At 39.0% G+C, this 16,862-nt stretch overlaps 1 protein-coding gene across 1 annotated transcript in view; it reads right to left on the bottom strand.

Annotated features, from left to right (window-relative positions):
- Positions 1-9,485: 9,485 nt before the first annotated feature.
- The window catches only part of rerg (RAS-like, estrogen-regulated, growth inhibitor), a 51,874-nt gene continuing 44,497 nt past the window's right edge, over positions 9,486-16,862 (bottom strand). Inside the window, exons 3-5 of the mRNA XM_058417829.1 lie at positions 15,747-15,803; positions 11,421-11,494; positions 9,486-10,925 (exon numbers count right to left, since the gene is read on the bottom strand). Coding sequence (XP_058273812.1) covers positions 10,497-10,925; positions 11,421-11,494; positions 15,747-15,803 — 560 coding nt within the window. The 3' untranslated portion in view covers positions 9,486-10,496. The remainder of the gene's footprint in view (positions 10,926-11,420; positions 11,495-15,746; positions 15,804-16,862) is intronic.

The following is a 16,862-nucleotide window of genomic DNA, read 5'->3' as shown; positions in this document are numbered from 1 at the left end:
TGTGGACTGTGAAAAACACATCTAAAGTTTTCTGGCCAGAATACCCCCTTTAATCTTGTGCCACTGTGTTTTTCCCACATCTGGAAAATCAAACAGTGACGGTTTTCCGCATACACTAATTGAAAAGTGTATTTTTTTTTCACCCCTAGGCAATGCCTTCTTAAACACTCTGTATGTTGTTATGGGAATGTCATCACTTCTATATTCGAGATAATTATCCTGCCCTTCATTACCGCAATTGTTTTGTTCCTGTAATTCAGACAGCCTTATAATGGAAACTTTCATGTCACTTTATATTCTGTGTCTGAGTGGGATGATATTATATCTTGCTGGGATACGAATCTTCCCACAGGGTTAGGAATATCTGACAGTTTTGTGCTTGCCAGGATAATTAGCTGGTCTCTATTAGGAAAACTACTAAAATATTTTTAAAAAAGGCAAAATGTTTAGTTTTGGTTTATGACTTTAAGGTTCTGTGTGTGTGTGTGTGTGTGTGTGTGTGTGTGTTTTCTTCACTGCCTCAACCCAGATTCCACTCCATAGTACACATCTGAAAGAGCTCATTCCCAAATAGGCTTACATATCACATAGAAATATTTTTATGGTATTTTTTTACATAGGCTTAAATCAACCTTACCAAACATTTAGAACACTTAATCTAATCAATAATTAGTATGGGAGCAGCAGGAAGACATCAAGGACCATCAGTCAACACTGAAATGGCTCCAATCGTACCTAGCCAATAGAAGGTTTTCAGTTATGATTGGTGATCTCTCCACTTCCTGTGCCTCTCTATCCGGTGGGGTGCCACAGGGTTCTATTCTTGGCCCTCTGCTCTTTTTGCTGTATATGCTCCCTCTAGGGTCAATATTTAGGCAGTACAATCTTTTTTTTCACAGATGATATACAAATGTATATACCTATATGCCAAGGAACGCACTCCAGCCACTGTTTGATTGTTTAAAAGCCATCAAACTCTGGCTTTCACAAAACTTTCTTCATCTGAATGAAAATTAAACTGAGTGCATTTTGTTTGGAACCACAGCCATGCGAGGAAGTTTAAACTTAGACCTTGGGGATCTTACTCCATACGTGAACCCAGTTGTTAGAAATCTGGGTTATATTCGACAGCAGCTTAAACAGATTAATTCCTTAGTTAGAGCGAGCTTTTTCCAGCTTCACCTGCTGGCTAAAGTGAAAATGTTCTATCAAGTAGCGATCTTCAAAATGCTTTTATTAGTTCTAGGTCGGATTACTGTAATGCACTTTACATTGGTGTTAATCAGTCCCATCTCTCTCGCCTTTCAGTTAGTGAAAAACGCAGCTGCTCCTCTCTTAACCAATACTTCCAAGCGTCATCGCATAACTCCCATCCTCTATTCTCTCCATTGGCTTCCGGGACATTTTTAGAATCAATTTAAATAAATAAATTATTGATGTTTGTTTTTAAAGCCCTACATGGCTTGGCCCTATCTTATTTAACAGATCTCTTAATACCCCATAACCCTGTTAGAGCACTCCGATCATCTGGTTAACTTCTTTTGGAAGTGTCAAGATCCAGATGCAAACAGTTTGGTAATCAGGCATTTGGGGAAGCGGCCCCCAAATATTGGAATTCGTTACCAATTGAAATTCGATCAGTTACGGATCTGGTTTTGTTTAAATCTAAACACACTTATTTACACTAGCTTTTAGTTTATAGTAGTTAGACGGTATGTTTCTTTGCATCTGGATCTTGGCTCCTCTTTCAGTTATAACATACTCTTGAAATTCTGTTTTTATTCTTTAATATTCTGTTTTTATCCTCTGTTGATCTATATTCTTGATGCTCTTGCTTTATATTCTTAATATTATGTTTTATGCTTTCTGTATTAGCAATATCTATTTCTTAATCTTCATAATTTCTTAATTTTACAGGTTTATTTTTTACCTGTAACAATACCAAGCAAAGGTGTACGTGATTACTATTTAAGGACATCCGGCTAGACGACAGTACCACCCGCCCATTTTTCCATGTTTTTTTGGGGGAAAACTACTTGAAAACTGGTGAAACTGCAAGCATATGTAATAAACATATGTTAATATGTAATAAACATATGTCATGACTTTCTATGAGAGCTGTACTCATGTTCCATGCACACATGAACGGAAGAGAGATCTGTTGTAATGATGTCCCACAACACGTCTCGACTCAAACCTGCTGCCATCCTGAAAACCTTGCAAGCCCCTCCAAATATTGCGAAGTTTGCTCGATTTTGCATTAATGTCTGCGATTGCAAAATGGTGTAATCCTGGAGGGACTGTATTATAAAATGGCTCCACATTCTTTTTTCTGCTCCAGTGAATAAAGTGCTGTTTTCCCCTTGACTGCACTGTTAAACAGGATGTGCACAAACTTACATCCACTTTCTCTCCAGAGAAAGTGTCCCCTTTAGCACTGCAATTTGTAAAATAGTTGTTCTCAGTCCTCAGCTTTTAATCTTCGGATTACTCGCCGGCGCTTTAGGTCTGTTGGATGTCTGTGTATTTGCTTTGCGATTGCTCTATAGAGAGAGATGGACATGACTCAAGTTCATCATCTGGCTACTGTATTGAGTGTAAGATGTGTATGTAGCTGTATATAGTTCACTCATAGCCATCAAGAACACTTAAGTAATATTACTGACTTCCTGTCATGGTCCAGGGTTTGGATTTTTCTGCAGCAACCAACTTCCTATAAATAAAAGTATAAGAAGTCACAATGCACATCCAGCTCTAAATATTAGGCAAAGCTTAGGTCTGTTTAATTCTGTCATGTTTAGAGCTTGTTCTTCATCTTTAGCGCTGATGCTCCTGAGGTCTGTCATGAAATCTTCCTCAGCATTATGGGGAAACTTTGTGTTTTAAGTGGCCTCCTCTTTCTCATGTTGAGAGCAGTGACTCCTATAGGATATGGACCTTGTCTGACAGATCCTGATGATCTTAAGGAAAATTAACGACTATGTATCTCACATGTATTTTTGAAAAAAGATCTCTAAGTTTAAGGATCTTTATTCATTCTCATGTGATTTGTCCAGGTATATGCATAGTATATGATGCACTATGAATAACTAATCAGCAGTGCTGTTAGCCCCGCCCCCTGAATATAATTGCTTCCTGATGATGGCAATTATGAGGATCTATCAAAAGCTATTAAGTGGATTTTTTTTTTGCCTTGCCTTATTGGTCATTGTTACAGTACTTTGGGTTCCAGTGACCAACAGGGCAGTGTTAAAAATTCCAGTCAAAATATTTAGAAACATATATTCAAAACAGTCAATATATTTGGAATCATATATTCCTCATGATTGCCACCATCAGGAGCCAATTATCCTCAGGGGGCGGGGCTAACAGCACTACTCGCTACTGATTAGTTATACAGAGTGCATAAATAAAAGGCGAAAAAAAAAGTATACTAAGTAAAATATTTGGAGAAGTGTGTGTGTGTGTGTGTGTGTGTAATATATTCATACTGTGGTCCATATTACACTATGGCCAATGGTCTATGGGCCAAATAGAGACTTACTGACTTTCATCCCTTTATATCTTGGTGAATGATCTGAACTCACTGCACTTGCTCCCTGAAAGGCTGTGTTGTCCCTGTGGGTCTGAGGTGTCTCAGCACAGCAGGAGTTCAGCCTGCCACCTGAGACACACAGGCAGAGACAGTCTCACTGAGCTGCTGCATTAATATGCATAAGATCCTGGTGCCTTCAGCCCATGCTGCCCATGTAGTGCACAGTCTCCAGAGGACAAAGGTAGTAAAAACAGTTCTGAGGTGGAGAGACACACCTTACTCACTGTCAGCGTGACAGACTCCCAGCTGTGCCTTCATCCAGGGTGTTCGGGTTTCTATTAGTCATGGGGACCAGAGAAACATTTCTGAAAGGTTACGGTTGAGGATCCCTGCTGTAAGACACCAGAGCATCAGCATGTCATTTTTTTTCACTAGTGTAATGCTTTTCCTTTCAAAATTTCCCTTTAAAATGTTTTGAACTGTTTCAGCTGAAGTAAGATCAGTTCAGTTTTATTTGTACTGTTCTTTGAGAGCAGTAAAAGTGAGAGGTGATGGTATTGAGGAAAATCTTCCTGACACAATATGAGAAAGACAGCTTGAAAGGATCCAGACTCAAAAGTGAATCCATCCTCATCTGGGAGACACTGAAGGGTGTGATTTCCCTTCTATAACTGTACACTATATGATCAAAAAAGTCTGTCTTGTTAAAGTTTTCTACAGTTCACTGATGAGGGCAAAACTGTTCATATAAATTACAGTCCAAAGCGATCTACATGGTTTCTAAGTAGCACCATCTACAGTCATCTCATGTATCTCCAAACTGTTCCAGCCTCCAAGTTATAAGACTCCAAATAGATGTAGGGCATCAAGATGGATCAGGAAAATCCAGAGCAGTAAAGGTCAGAGAGAGAGAGAGAGAGAGAGAGAGAGAGAGAGAGAGAGAGAGAGAGAGCAAATGGTATGTAAAAAAAGACATCCACATATAATTCAGCTGTAATATTATATGCTGCGAGACCCTCCACTGTAATGGACTGAGACTTTGAGCTTTGAGAATTGAGCTTTCCTCAGTTCACAACATTAGACTGAATATGAAAGAATTATGAAACCATCTCAAATCACAAAACAAGGAATATGTTTCAGAATTCAATAAAATTATCAATAGCAAATAGTTTCATTGGCACTTGTAGAGCAGATAAAGTCCAGCACATGGACACCATGAGGGAAGCACAAGAGCAGAAGCAAGCAGCCATGGCACATGAGCACAGGTTCTGTACTTGACTCCACACATGCTGTTATGTGACTATATATAACTTGTGTGCTGCTGGTCAGAGAGAGAGACAGAGAGAGAGAGAGAGAGAGAGAGAGAGAGAGAGGGAGGAAGTCAGAGGAGAGCTGTGGTCTCATAGCTGCTATTCTCAGAGATGCAATAGCAATTATCCAGCCACGACTACAGGGAACGCCCAGTCCACACCCAAACCAAACAAAGTCTAAAACTGACATGAACATGGGCTCTGTAATAAACCTCCTGTTGCTTCAGCAAAAGCTTCAAACTTACATGTCACCGCTGTATGTTCATATCCTCACAGTAGTTGAAGCTACTATGGAGTTTTCTGATGCTTATTTTCTAATAAGAGAACTGAGTACAAAGCTTTCAACCTTTTTAATTACATTTTATTTTAGCTTTAGAGAACGCAGGACATACATTTATATCTCTAATGAGTCGTCCAGAGGTAGCAGTGGTGTGAAAAAACTTCCTTGAGACAACAAGTGACAGAAATGTTGTCTTTTATGTACCACAGAATAGTGCACAATTATATATAACAGTTAGTTCCGGTTCACTAATCTGATTGGTTGAACAGATTTCCTAGGGCACCTATATATCCTTATATATATATATATATATATATATATATATATCCTATAAACCCCACTTATGTATCACTTCAATCATCTGTATTCACAACACAAACTTTCACTTCCTAGTTTAATACATTTACAGTTATTGACATCAGCTACTATTAGTAGCATCAGCTATTAGTGACATCAGCTACTATTCAGAAATATAAGCTTTGACTTAAGAACTGAGGGAACTGAACTTAGAGGGCATGCCACACATTCATTACAGCACAGTGGAATTCTTTTCTTTGCATATCCCAGCTGAGGAAGTTGGGGTCAGAGTGCAGGGGCAGCTATGATACAGCACCCCTGGAGCAGGGAGGGTTTAAGAGCCTTGCTCAATTGCCCAACAGTGGAGCTTGGTGGTGCTGGGGCTTGATCAACAACCCAGAGCCTTAACCACTTGAGCCATCACTGCCACGTCATCTATGAAAGACGACAACAAAGAGGTAGAAGTTACACCAATTTCACCAGAAGCATCTTTAACAGCAATGTACATATCAATGTGAACTAACTAGTCAGCCAAAGTGCTATAAAGTGTGTGGCTTCATTTTTGGGATTTATTTACATTTACATTTGGCAGATGCTCTTATTCAGAGCGACGTACAATGTATTAACACTGGTTCAATAGGTCACATAATAACCCTAAAAACTGTGTTGGGATTTTTTAAAATCAAAACACAACATACAACAATACATGAAACAAACCGGGAGAATAAGAGCTAGTTTAAGTGTTTCGGGAAGAGGTAGGTCTTCATCCATTGTTTGAAAACAGTCTGTGACTCGGCTGTTCAGACTGTAATTGTAGATGTATACCTACCTCTTACCCTGAGAGATGGTGGAACCAGTCGAACAGTGCTAGTGGACCTGGAGGGAGCGAGGTGCAGTGCGAGGAGTAATAAGAGCTTTATTTATATTACTCTCCTATTGGAATAAAAATAAATAGAGCATTTGGCAGCATTTTGTCTGAAATGTCACTTACTCTATTTTAATTTCTTGCTTAAAGAACTGCAATATCACACTTGCAGTCATGTGCACACATACTGAATATTAGCATGGCTGTGATTCGGAACGACACACAACCTCTGTGCTTGTGCCTGCGGTGAATCACAGCTGAGCTGATACTCAGTATAACTGCATGCTTGTGTGTATTGTGATATTGCTAAATTGTATATATTTTAAGGTCTGATGGTACAAATTGTGTTAAAAGGATGGATGGATGGATGGATGGATGGATGGATAGATAGATAGATAGATAGATAGATAGATAGATAGATAGATAGATAGATAGATAGATAGATAGATAGACTTTATTGTTCCCCAGGCAGTAATATGTGTAAATATCCACCAATCCAAGAACATCTGGCAGATAACCTGTATTTTGGGAAGTGCAGGTTTTAAGGTATCCATGTGGAGCCATCGACAGCAGCAGAAGTTACATCGCAAGTGCAGAAGCACCGCTGAAGTAGAGCATCATGATGGATCCTGCAGTCCTGAGCCACAACAGTAAAAGCCATTTTATAACCATTATGTCACAACATCAGTGTGAAATGTGATATAACAATCTCACGTATCCAGAGAAATGCTGTGTGTCTGGAATATAATTCACAAACTGTATTGTCTGGGACAAGGCTCATGTTGAACCTGACTCATCTTCATAATACAAATGTCAGATATTTTGCCTTCAATGAAAAAGCATCAGGCTTATTTTCCTAAATAAATTTTATGACTGAAAAATCCAGCACAGGTGCAGGCTGACGCTCCATTTATAAAGTGGTATGCTCTAGCTGGTTCGGATATTAGTTTCATGAAATGAGCTCTGCGTCAGGCCCGAGACACCTGCTGCTCAAATCTGCTGCAGTGTCTGAAACGCATGTGAACCATCTGCCTCCTAATGAACGTTTCCATATTGTGCTTAGCGATCCTCATCATATTACACCACCTTAGATCAAGAGTATATCCTTCTGTATGTGTGCACATTGATCAGTGTAGCGGTGTGTCAGCTGCATCTTCTAGTCACGGATTGGTTGCTCACTTTACACTTTAGACGTACTTGATCATGACGGTAGATATGAGTGTGCATCTATAATATATACAGTAATATCCACTGTGAAGCATTCGGGTTATACATTATTCATAATAGACACTTTACAATATGATTCCTTGAAAAGAAGTTACTAAGCAGTGCTGCAAGTGAGAACATTTATTTATTTATTTATTTATTTATTTATTTATTTATTTATTTATTTATTTATTTAAAATTTTTAAAACTGGACTGGAAATAAATTAAATATAAACAAATACATTTATAAATAAAATATAAATTAATTTATATTAATTTAAGAGTCTACACACTTATTATACACACTCGTTAATGTGCTAATTATAAATGATTAATAACACATTTATTAATTGCAAAATAAATTCATGCGTGTCCATCTTGTTCGTTTCCATGCTGCTCCTCAAAAGAAACTTAGATATTTATTGTTGATCAACTGACATTTGATTTGAGCATCAGAGCACAAACCTGATTAGAAAACTATCCAGTTTTGGATAGAGTCCCACTGTAGCTTCACGAAGGGGAAACTGATGTGTAGCCCAGAGAGGGTTCAGCATGCACTCTGAGATGCTTTTCAGCTCACCGTCATTGTAAAGAGTAGTGATTTGAGTTACTGTAGACTTCCTACAAAACTTCCTCTTACTGGATGTTTTATTCTGTAGAATTCAACAAAGAACTGTCTAGCTCCAATCAGCATTACTCACTGACATTAATGCTTTTTGGTGTGAATATGACCTGTATCTCTGTGATGTTATGCACTGTGCTGCTGCTACAGGATTGTATGAATGTGATGATGAAGTGAAGTGATGAAGTGATTGGTGGATATGCTGTATATAAACACCAAAGAAGCACATTTCACTTTTCTGTTTAGTTACCTAGTTTGAATTGGTCCTACTTCGTCCAGACTTTTTCCCTGCTTCTAACTGGTGTTAGGACTTGTATCTACCTAGATGTTTCACCATGCTGTTTTACTCGGCAAAAATTCAAAACCAGGTGATTAGATACAGTCTGGATGGCATGTGATTCTGGAGACGCTAGCTAGCTTGCTACAATAGCTCATAAAGTTTCCCTAGAAAAAAGGGAAAGTAACTGCCACCAGAAACAAATGAATATCTTTCTGAATTGGTTTTTCTATATTGATATAAATCTGATAAAAATTGCACTTGCTGTCGCCTCAGATGCATCAAAATACAAGATGTCTCTGAGCATTAGCATGGTTGTTACTAGCATTGCATTTCAGTATTGATTCTGTGTTGGCGTTTGTACTTGGACTTGGTCTTATTGGTCTTATTTTTAGCCATTAGACTCGATAAATATGGTCTCAGTTTGTGTCTTTCTTTTCAAAAGTTTGACAGGAAGCAATTCCTTATTCTAGAAAGAAGCCAATCTGCTAAAGTAAAAGTGGGATTTTTAGGTGATACAATCTTGACCTTAGACTTGACCGTGACCTGGTCTTGACCACTTTAAGACTTGATCAGTCCAGTTTGGTTGAGTCTTTGCCCACTGTTGCTTCAAGAGTGGAGTGTGACGTGTAGCTCAGCCTGGGTTCAGCTTGCACTCTGAAATGCTTTTCACCCCAGGTGTATTTATTTCAAAGAGTGTTAAAAGAGTAGTTAACTCAGTAGTTGTGTAGTTAACTCAGAAAGTGGTGATTTGAGTTACAGTAGACTTCCTGTCAGCTCCATTATTCTTTCATCTACCTCCTCTTACTGGAAGCCAACCAGCTGTAGTAAAAACTTGCCGTTGAAAAGGATTCCTTCTTAATCTTGACCTTGGACTTGACCGCTTTAAGACGCTATCTTGATTAATCCGGGTCTTGGACTTGACTAGATCTCTAACTTTCACTGCTCATGAAGTCTTACAGTGTAATAAACACCATGTGACAGGACTGTGTATGAAAACTGGCCCTGTGGCTGAGAGCTATTCTTGTGACGGATGAGAAAGAGAAAGACAGAGAAGACAGAGAAGACCCAGATGCTTCGTTTCTTTTCATGACATTTATATATATTTCTCTGTCATCTTTATTTAGTGCACAGCCAGAAAGACAGTGTGGTATGCCATCTCACACTGCTCCTTATATTACAATATGCCACCGTTTTTAATTACAAAAACCTGGCCCGAGACATGCTAGCATGTTACCATGGCTACTTCGGCTGTAATTGCCAGATTTCCTGTACACATCATCTGACGATTCATTTGAGATATTAAGGCAGTTATATACTGTACAGAATTAAAGGTAAATTTTAAAATGTCTCCCTTAAGAATGAACAAGGACAGAGATAGAGAATAGATAGATAAACAAGTCCATGTGGGTTGTAACATGCAAGTGATAAGAGCAGAAACTCTCTTTGAGGAAAGGCTCTTAAAAACACCAGCTGCTTCAAGGCCCATCTTTTACTGCTTCACTCCATTCCAGAGAGAAAAATGCCCAGGGTTAAGATATAATCTTTAGAATAAACATGTTCCAAGATGTTTGCAGAGGAGGACCAGGAAATATTTCTGATTACAAAAAAATGACATTCGACTTTATTATGAGGGCGGACGATGATTTATTTGATAACTGTCTCGAACGGGTCAACATGCAGCGAACAGGCGAAGAGCGAATTCGATCTGGAGTAATCTGTCACTCTGATAATCATTACAGCCTAGAAAACAAATATACACAGGGAAGGCCTTGAGAAAACATTCCTGTATGATACGAGCTGTGGCACAGGACACAATGGAAAATCTGTGTGTGTCAGTAAAAGAGTACTCTAAATTTTACAAAACTGACATTTTGTACACTTGTCTGACCTCCTTGTGTTGTTTACACTTTATTTAGTCCTGTATTGTTTTGTTGGATCGATAATGTAGATTGATGGGATTTTAATAAAAAGTGACTGAGTTTCTTTTGTCCATCCAGAACAGCAAAGCTTTCACTTTTCTGTGAAAAGCCAGCTCTCTAGGCAATTGTGACTTATCCCCCCGTTTCCTTTAGCCACTCTGTCCTCCTCTTGTCGTCTCTCCCTAGCTGCTGATCTTAGTGAGCATCTTATTGATGGCCTGTTTGACGTGAGTGGTGGAGCTACGGCGCCGGCTTTTGCCCTGGACAGCACGGCGACGACGCACTTCGCGGCACAGCTCGTGGAAAGCCTCGGCCACGGTGCCTGCGGTGCCTGAGGTGCCCGCTGTGCCTGAACATGCCGAGCACTCGTAGAAAGCACACGCCATGTCGGCGGCCAGACGTTCGCCCTCCTCTGTGGCCACTTGGCGCGCGTGCTCCAGGTCGGCTTTGTTGCCCACTAGCACCAGGGGCACGTGGCGTGGCTTCCTCACCTCCTCAAGCAGACTGCGCAGCGGAGCCACGTCCTCAAAACTGCTGCGGTCGGTGATGTCATAAACCAGAACGAATCCATCACCCCAGCGCATGTGACCCTCCTTCTGCAGCAAGTCTTCCTAGATGAAGAAAAATAAAAGCAGGTAAACAAGTTATACTAATTAACATCTATATTCTTTCACCAAAAATAGAACCATGGTAGCTTCCAGACAGTTACTGTACTTCCTGGTATTTTTCAACAAAAATGATCCTAAGGATCATTACATAATTCCCCTCTGCTTAATTATCTTTCTGTCTGTCCAATCATCCATCCATCCATGTATCTGTCAAATTTATATGTCCTAAAAAATGGTACAAACTAAGTATAGTCAACCGTGACAACACGTAGGACAAAGCTTGGATATTTTCTGGACTTTTCTGCACAACACTGAATACCTTATTTACACTAGTCCTTCTGTTCTGACACCGATCCATATTTATATATATCTCTTAATATTTTCTTAATGTATTTTTCGCTTTACTTATAGAGAGAATTCTATATCTATTTTTAATGTAACTATAGAAATATAGTTCTACTTTCTATCTCTATCCCACATGTCCTACAGTTGGTTTACCTGTCCAGCTGTGTCCAGAATCTCCATGCTGACCGTCTCATCATCGATACTGGCTTGATGTCTGTATGTAGACTCTTTAAAAAAAAAAAAGAAAAAGGAAAAGCAAGAAGAGAAAACAGACACATTAGCAAAGTATTTGCACTGGAATCATCATTTTAAATGGACACACTTCACTTGAGAGACACACCGTGACCTCGTTAAGCCATGAGCTGAGCTCGAACCAACGACCTCTCGAACTCAAACACACCAATAAAATATCAGCAAAGAGAAGAGTCAAACAGAGTGCTCTTTAATCCATTGAACATGGCTCCCACTGCAGCGTGTCTCTGCTAATCCTACTACACATGGTCATCTCTTTCGATCGGCAACATTTCCAGGAGCGCTGAAATGAGTCCAGTCTGTGCACATGGGATTGTGACTCCACTGTCTCCTTCCGTATTTGCTCGTCTTATCCGTTTGCCTCATCCTTCATCCCAGCTGTGTTGTGGGATATAAACTCGCCCTGGGCCGTGTGTGAAAGATGTCACTGCTTACCATCTGTGACAGTTCACTGGTGTCCTTCTGCTTCTATTTTCCCCAGGAGGCATGACGCTGGCACATGATGGACCATCCAAGCACCTATTAACACCCTGCACTTAGATACACACTACCGCTCAATCAGCACAGTGTGTGTGTGTGTGTGTGTGTGTGTGGGAGGCTTAACATCCTGGACACATAGCACAAAACGGCAGAGTGATTGCTTGTGCACGTTTCTTTATAGCTGATTCCAAAAGCTTATAATTTTCCTGGCAGCAAGTCATTTTTTTTAAAATGCCCCGAGGCTCGAGAGTTTATCCAAGGTTCTCACAATGATCTAGGAGATCTGCTATAGACCGGCAAAGAAAGCAAACAATCACAGGAAAAAAATAATAATCACCACACTTTTTGTCTAGCTCTGAATTAACATAAATAAGTACATTAGATTATGTTTATATGTGACGGCACTGGGAGAATGTTTACTTTGCCTCTCATTGCTCTATCACATGGACTCATGTGGACTTTCATTGAGCTTCCACTAAGTGCAGCTATCCATCACAGAGACGATACAATGCATGTTAAAGGCATTTCTAGCTTTACAGGGCTTTTCAGCTGAGATGCATAGCGAGTCTCTAAACATCCCTGACCTAGGAAGTATAATTTTATAGACGCCAGAGGTCAGATGATGTTTTGACTCTGTTAAGAATGACTCATTTCTCTCGGTCTTGTGTTTTCTTGTTTTCGACCACTCGCTCTGCCTAGAATCAAGCACCACCAATTATCTCTAGTGTAGCACATAAGGGCATCTTCAATATGAAAAAGTCGATATACCCCTCTCTAGAGCTTTTCAGAGTTTTTAAACTCCGGATAAACTGAATCCTGGGGTATGTTTTTTAGACACTTCACACTGCTCATACAATTAATCCTTAACAATTAATCCTGAATATTCATAATCTAAGGTTTCACCCTGTATACTCCTAAACCCTGAGCTGTCATCAACCGTGACTGGATAAATATAATATACATACTTTCACATTAGTGAGAAAAAATGTAATGTAAATCCTCCTTGGCTGTTCTAAAGAAAACAAAGACAAAAAGATATATTTATTTTTAATAATATATTAATTTATATTAATTTATTTTTATTTATTTATTTATCTTTATTATTATTATTATTATTATTATTATTATTATTATTTCTTTTTTTAATATTTTTTAATACAGAGCTCCATCCTCATCTCGAATGAAATTCTGGTTCGTTCACAAGAGTCATCACTGGTGCCGTTTTATTTCTTCACGTTTTGAGGCAGTGACAGAATACACCACTGTTAGTCATTAGCTATAAATTCTAAGCGCTGATGCTTTGCTTCACAGTGCCGCTTCACATTATCACTTTAGACCAGCGCAACGGATCCGAACCAGATGAGAAATCTGTTTTGAACTCGAAGCGAAGAACAAATGCATACTTCTCGGTCCATTTGTCTCCAGGCATTTTGTTTTTGACATTTAAACAAGCCATGTGGTCACTTCAGTAATACAACCAAAGATGGTAAATAAAACATAATAATAATAATCCGTAGACATCTGGTACAACTTCTCTCTTTGTACATGATCTTTCTTCTGTCTTGCTAAGTGAATTATGAGTTTATAATTTAGATCAATGTGTGTTATTGGCCACAACAAAGCCATGACAGAGGATCTGCTACAGATCTCGTGATCCTTTAAATGTAAACAAACAGAACTCGACACCACGGTCTGGAGATACTGAAACTAATCCGAAGCCTACAAGAATGGAGGGATGGATAGACATAGGGATAAATGGATGAACTTTGGAAATCGTGAACCACCAAAAATCTGTTTTCAGGAAGGTTTCAGCATGACTAACAGGTGACATTCCAGGAAAAACTGTGATTTTGACATTAGGATTAATTGTGAAATGGCCATAATGATAGTTATATAAATCCTACCAACATCTAAGCACTCGTACTTGAGAAATCACACTAATAAGAATCTCAAGCTGTGTAAAAACTGCACTTGGTGAATTATAGCTAATTTACTACTATATTATTTTTCAAGTGCTTGGTTCAATCTCAGATACTTTGTGCTCCACGATTTGATATGTGGATTAAATACTACACTTAGCACTATGTGGCCAATTCCAACTCTACCACCACTGTCAAGTTTGCTGACGTTACTGTAATGATGGGCCTGATCTCTGACATTGATGAGAAGGCCTACCTGGAGGAGAGAACAATCTCTTCCTGAATGTCAGCAAGACACAGGAATTGTTCATGGACTTGAACAGGAAGAAGGAGAGGAGCCGCTTAAGATCAACAGGACCCCGGAGGAAACGATGGACAGTTTGGTGTTCACCTCACGCAGGATCTGTCATGGTCCTGTCACATCAACATCCAGGTGAGGGATCTCATCAGCATCTTTACCACCGTCGACGCCTAAGAGACTTTAAACTGCCCTCTGAGGTGCAAAGGAAAAACTTTTACACCTGCACTATAGACAGGATCGTGACAGGAAGCAAGACAGCACCATGCAGGATAGATGAGCTCTCCAGAGGGTGGTGGAATCAGCTGAGCGTAACATCTACACTGAGCTCCCTGACCTGGCGTCTATCTAAACCAAGGCCAGGAAGATAGTGAAGCACCTTAGCCATCCAAACAATGGACACTTCTCTCTGTTGCAGGAGATAATGAGGAGGAGCTTCTTCCCACAGGCTGTTAAGATAGAATTGAACTTTTCTGCACAATGACCAATACCATGATTTTATACAAAACGTATTGCATTTATTGTATTAAAATTGCACATAGCTGAGCTTTATTCATAACAGTCATAGTGATATAAATTCTAAACAAACTATATTTAATATTCTATTATTCTAAAATTTCTCTCTCTCTCTCTCTCTCTCTCTCTGTATATGTATATTATTTATTATTATTATTTATTATTTCTTCACATTACTTCCAGTACAGGTAAAGTATATTTTTTTATTGTATTTTATTTTTATTATAGACATTTTCACAAGCATTTCCCTGAATGTATGATTGTGTAAATGACTGTAAATGAGTGATTTGCAAGCATGCATCATCCCACACACATCCATCAACTCATCACACACAGCACTCCGACCTGAGACTGGATTTCTGAGATTGCCTGCTGCACTGCATTTCTCAGAAATAAATAAGTGAATAAATAAATTAATAAACAAACAAACAAATAAATAAATAAAACATTACCTTGTGTCACACAAAGATTACCATTCCAAAAAATTTGAATGTGGCAGAACAAGCAGTGATAAGAAGCATTTTTATGCCTGCGTGACTCATCTGATTTCTCATTCCTTGCTCTGAAATCTAAACCTTGTCTGGTTGTATAATCTGAATACGGGTGTTATTATTATTATTATTATTATTATTATTATTATTATTATTATAGTTCAGTGTCCAAGTCTCTATTTTATCTAACCATATACAGACATTTACTGATGTCTCCTTAAAGCTGTTAAGGCCAATTAGATGATCAGATATCTTGCTGTGTTCATTTATTTTCTGTGAGTCATTAAAATGTGAATATAAGCGTAGGCATAAAATGGCTTCAATTCACTAACAAAAATCTAAAAGACTTTTTTTTTCCCTGAGACATGCACATGAACACCAAATCTTCTGCTTCCACTGCTGAAATCACCATATTCATGAGATATTAAGGTTGCCAAGTGTATATGTGACAAAGGTTCAAAGAGGCAAAAGGCCCTTGAGAACCTCCGCAACACAAGTGCGCTTAGTGTAATGGTGTTCTTACCTAGCGTAGGGTCATACTCCCAGATGAAACGATTGGTCAGGAGCCTCACCACCAACGCTGAAGAAAGACAGAAGGAAAGACAGAAACAAAAGTGAATATACTTCTGCATGCAATCAAGCAGAGTGTGGTATTACAATCAAGGAAGTCTCAGTGAAAGGAACCGGTGCGTGCAGGATATTTAAATCGCTCGACAAGTCATATTGCACAAGCTGTGCGTGGGTTCGAGAGAGACTAATGGCACGGTAGAGTGGGAAAGTGAGTCAAAAGTTGAATTGCAGCCACCGTGAATGACCTCTTATCCTGAATTATACCTGTGAGGCCAGACTGAAGCGAAGCACTGACCATCGTTAAATGCCTGCGTTTAGATACTTCCCATAATTTAGTGCAGTAGGATATTTATCAGCGATATAGTAAGTGTTTGTTCAAAGCTGATTGAGCTTGACATGAGTCACTATGCATCGTGGTGCAAAAATCGGATGAAAATATGAAATTCACGTCACACAAAAGAAATTGCCCTGTTTGACCAGCAAAGGTCCTGATCTGTGCAGAGAAATAAATACACAGTGAATACGTTATATGTTAATGCTGAACCAGGAGCATTTTGTTTGTGGGATTTTTTTGTGCATTGTTAAAAGGAGATTTAATGATCATAATTTATTATATAATAATGTATTGAATATATTCTGGGAATCAAATTGAATCGAGTGAATGAGTGAATCAGGGAATCAGTGAATGAGTGAATCAGGGAATGAGTGAATCAGGGAATCAGTGAATGAGTGAATCAGGGAATGAGTGAATCAGTGAATGAGTGAATCAGGGAATGAGTGAATCAGGGAATGAGTGAATCAGGTAATCAGTGAGTGAATGAATGAATGAGTGAATCAGGTAATCAGTGAATGAGTGAATGAATGAATGAGTGAATCAGGTAATCAGTGAATGAGTGAATGAATGAATGAGTGAATCAGGTAATCAGTGAATGAGTGAATGAATGAATGAGTGAATCAGGTAATCAGTGAATGAGTGAATCAGGGAATGAGTGAATCAGGTAATCAGTGAATGAGTGAATCAGGGAATGAGTGAATCAGGTAATCAGTGAATGAGTGAATGAATGAGTGA

The sequence above is a fragment of the Hemibagrus wyckioides genome, linkage group LG19 (assembly GCF_019097595.1).
Source record: "Hemibagrus wyckioides isolate EC202008001 linkage group LG19, SWU_Hwy_1.0, whole genome shotgun sequence".
NCBI classification, from domain to species: domain Eukaryota; kingdom Metazoa; phylum Chordata; class Actinopteri; order Siluriformes; family Bagridae; genus Hemibagrus; species Hemibagrus wyckioides.
Note: the sequence above shows the minus strand (reverse complement) of the source record. Positions and strands in the feature narration are given on the sequence as shown.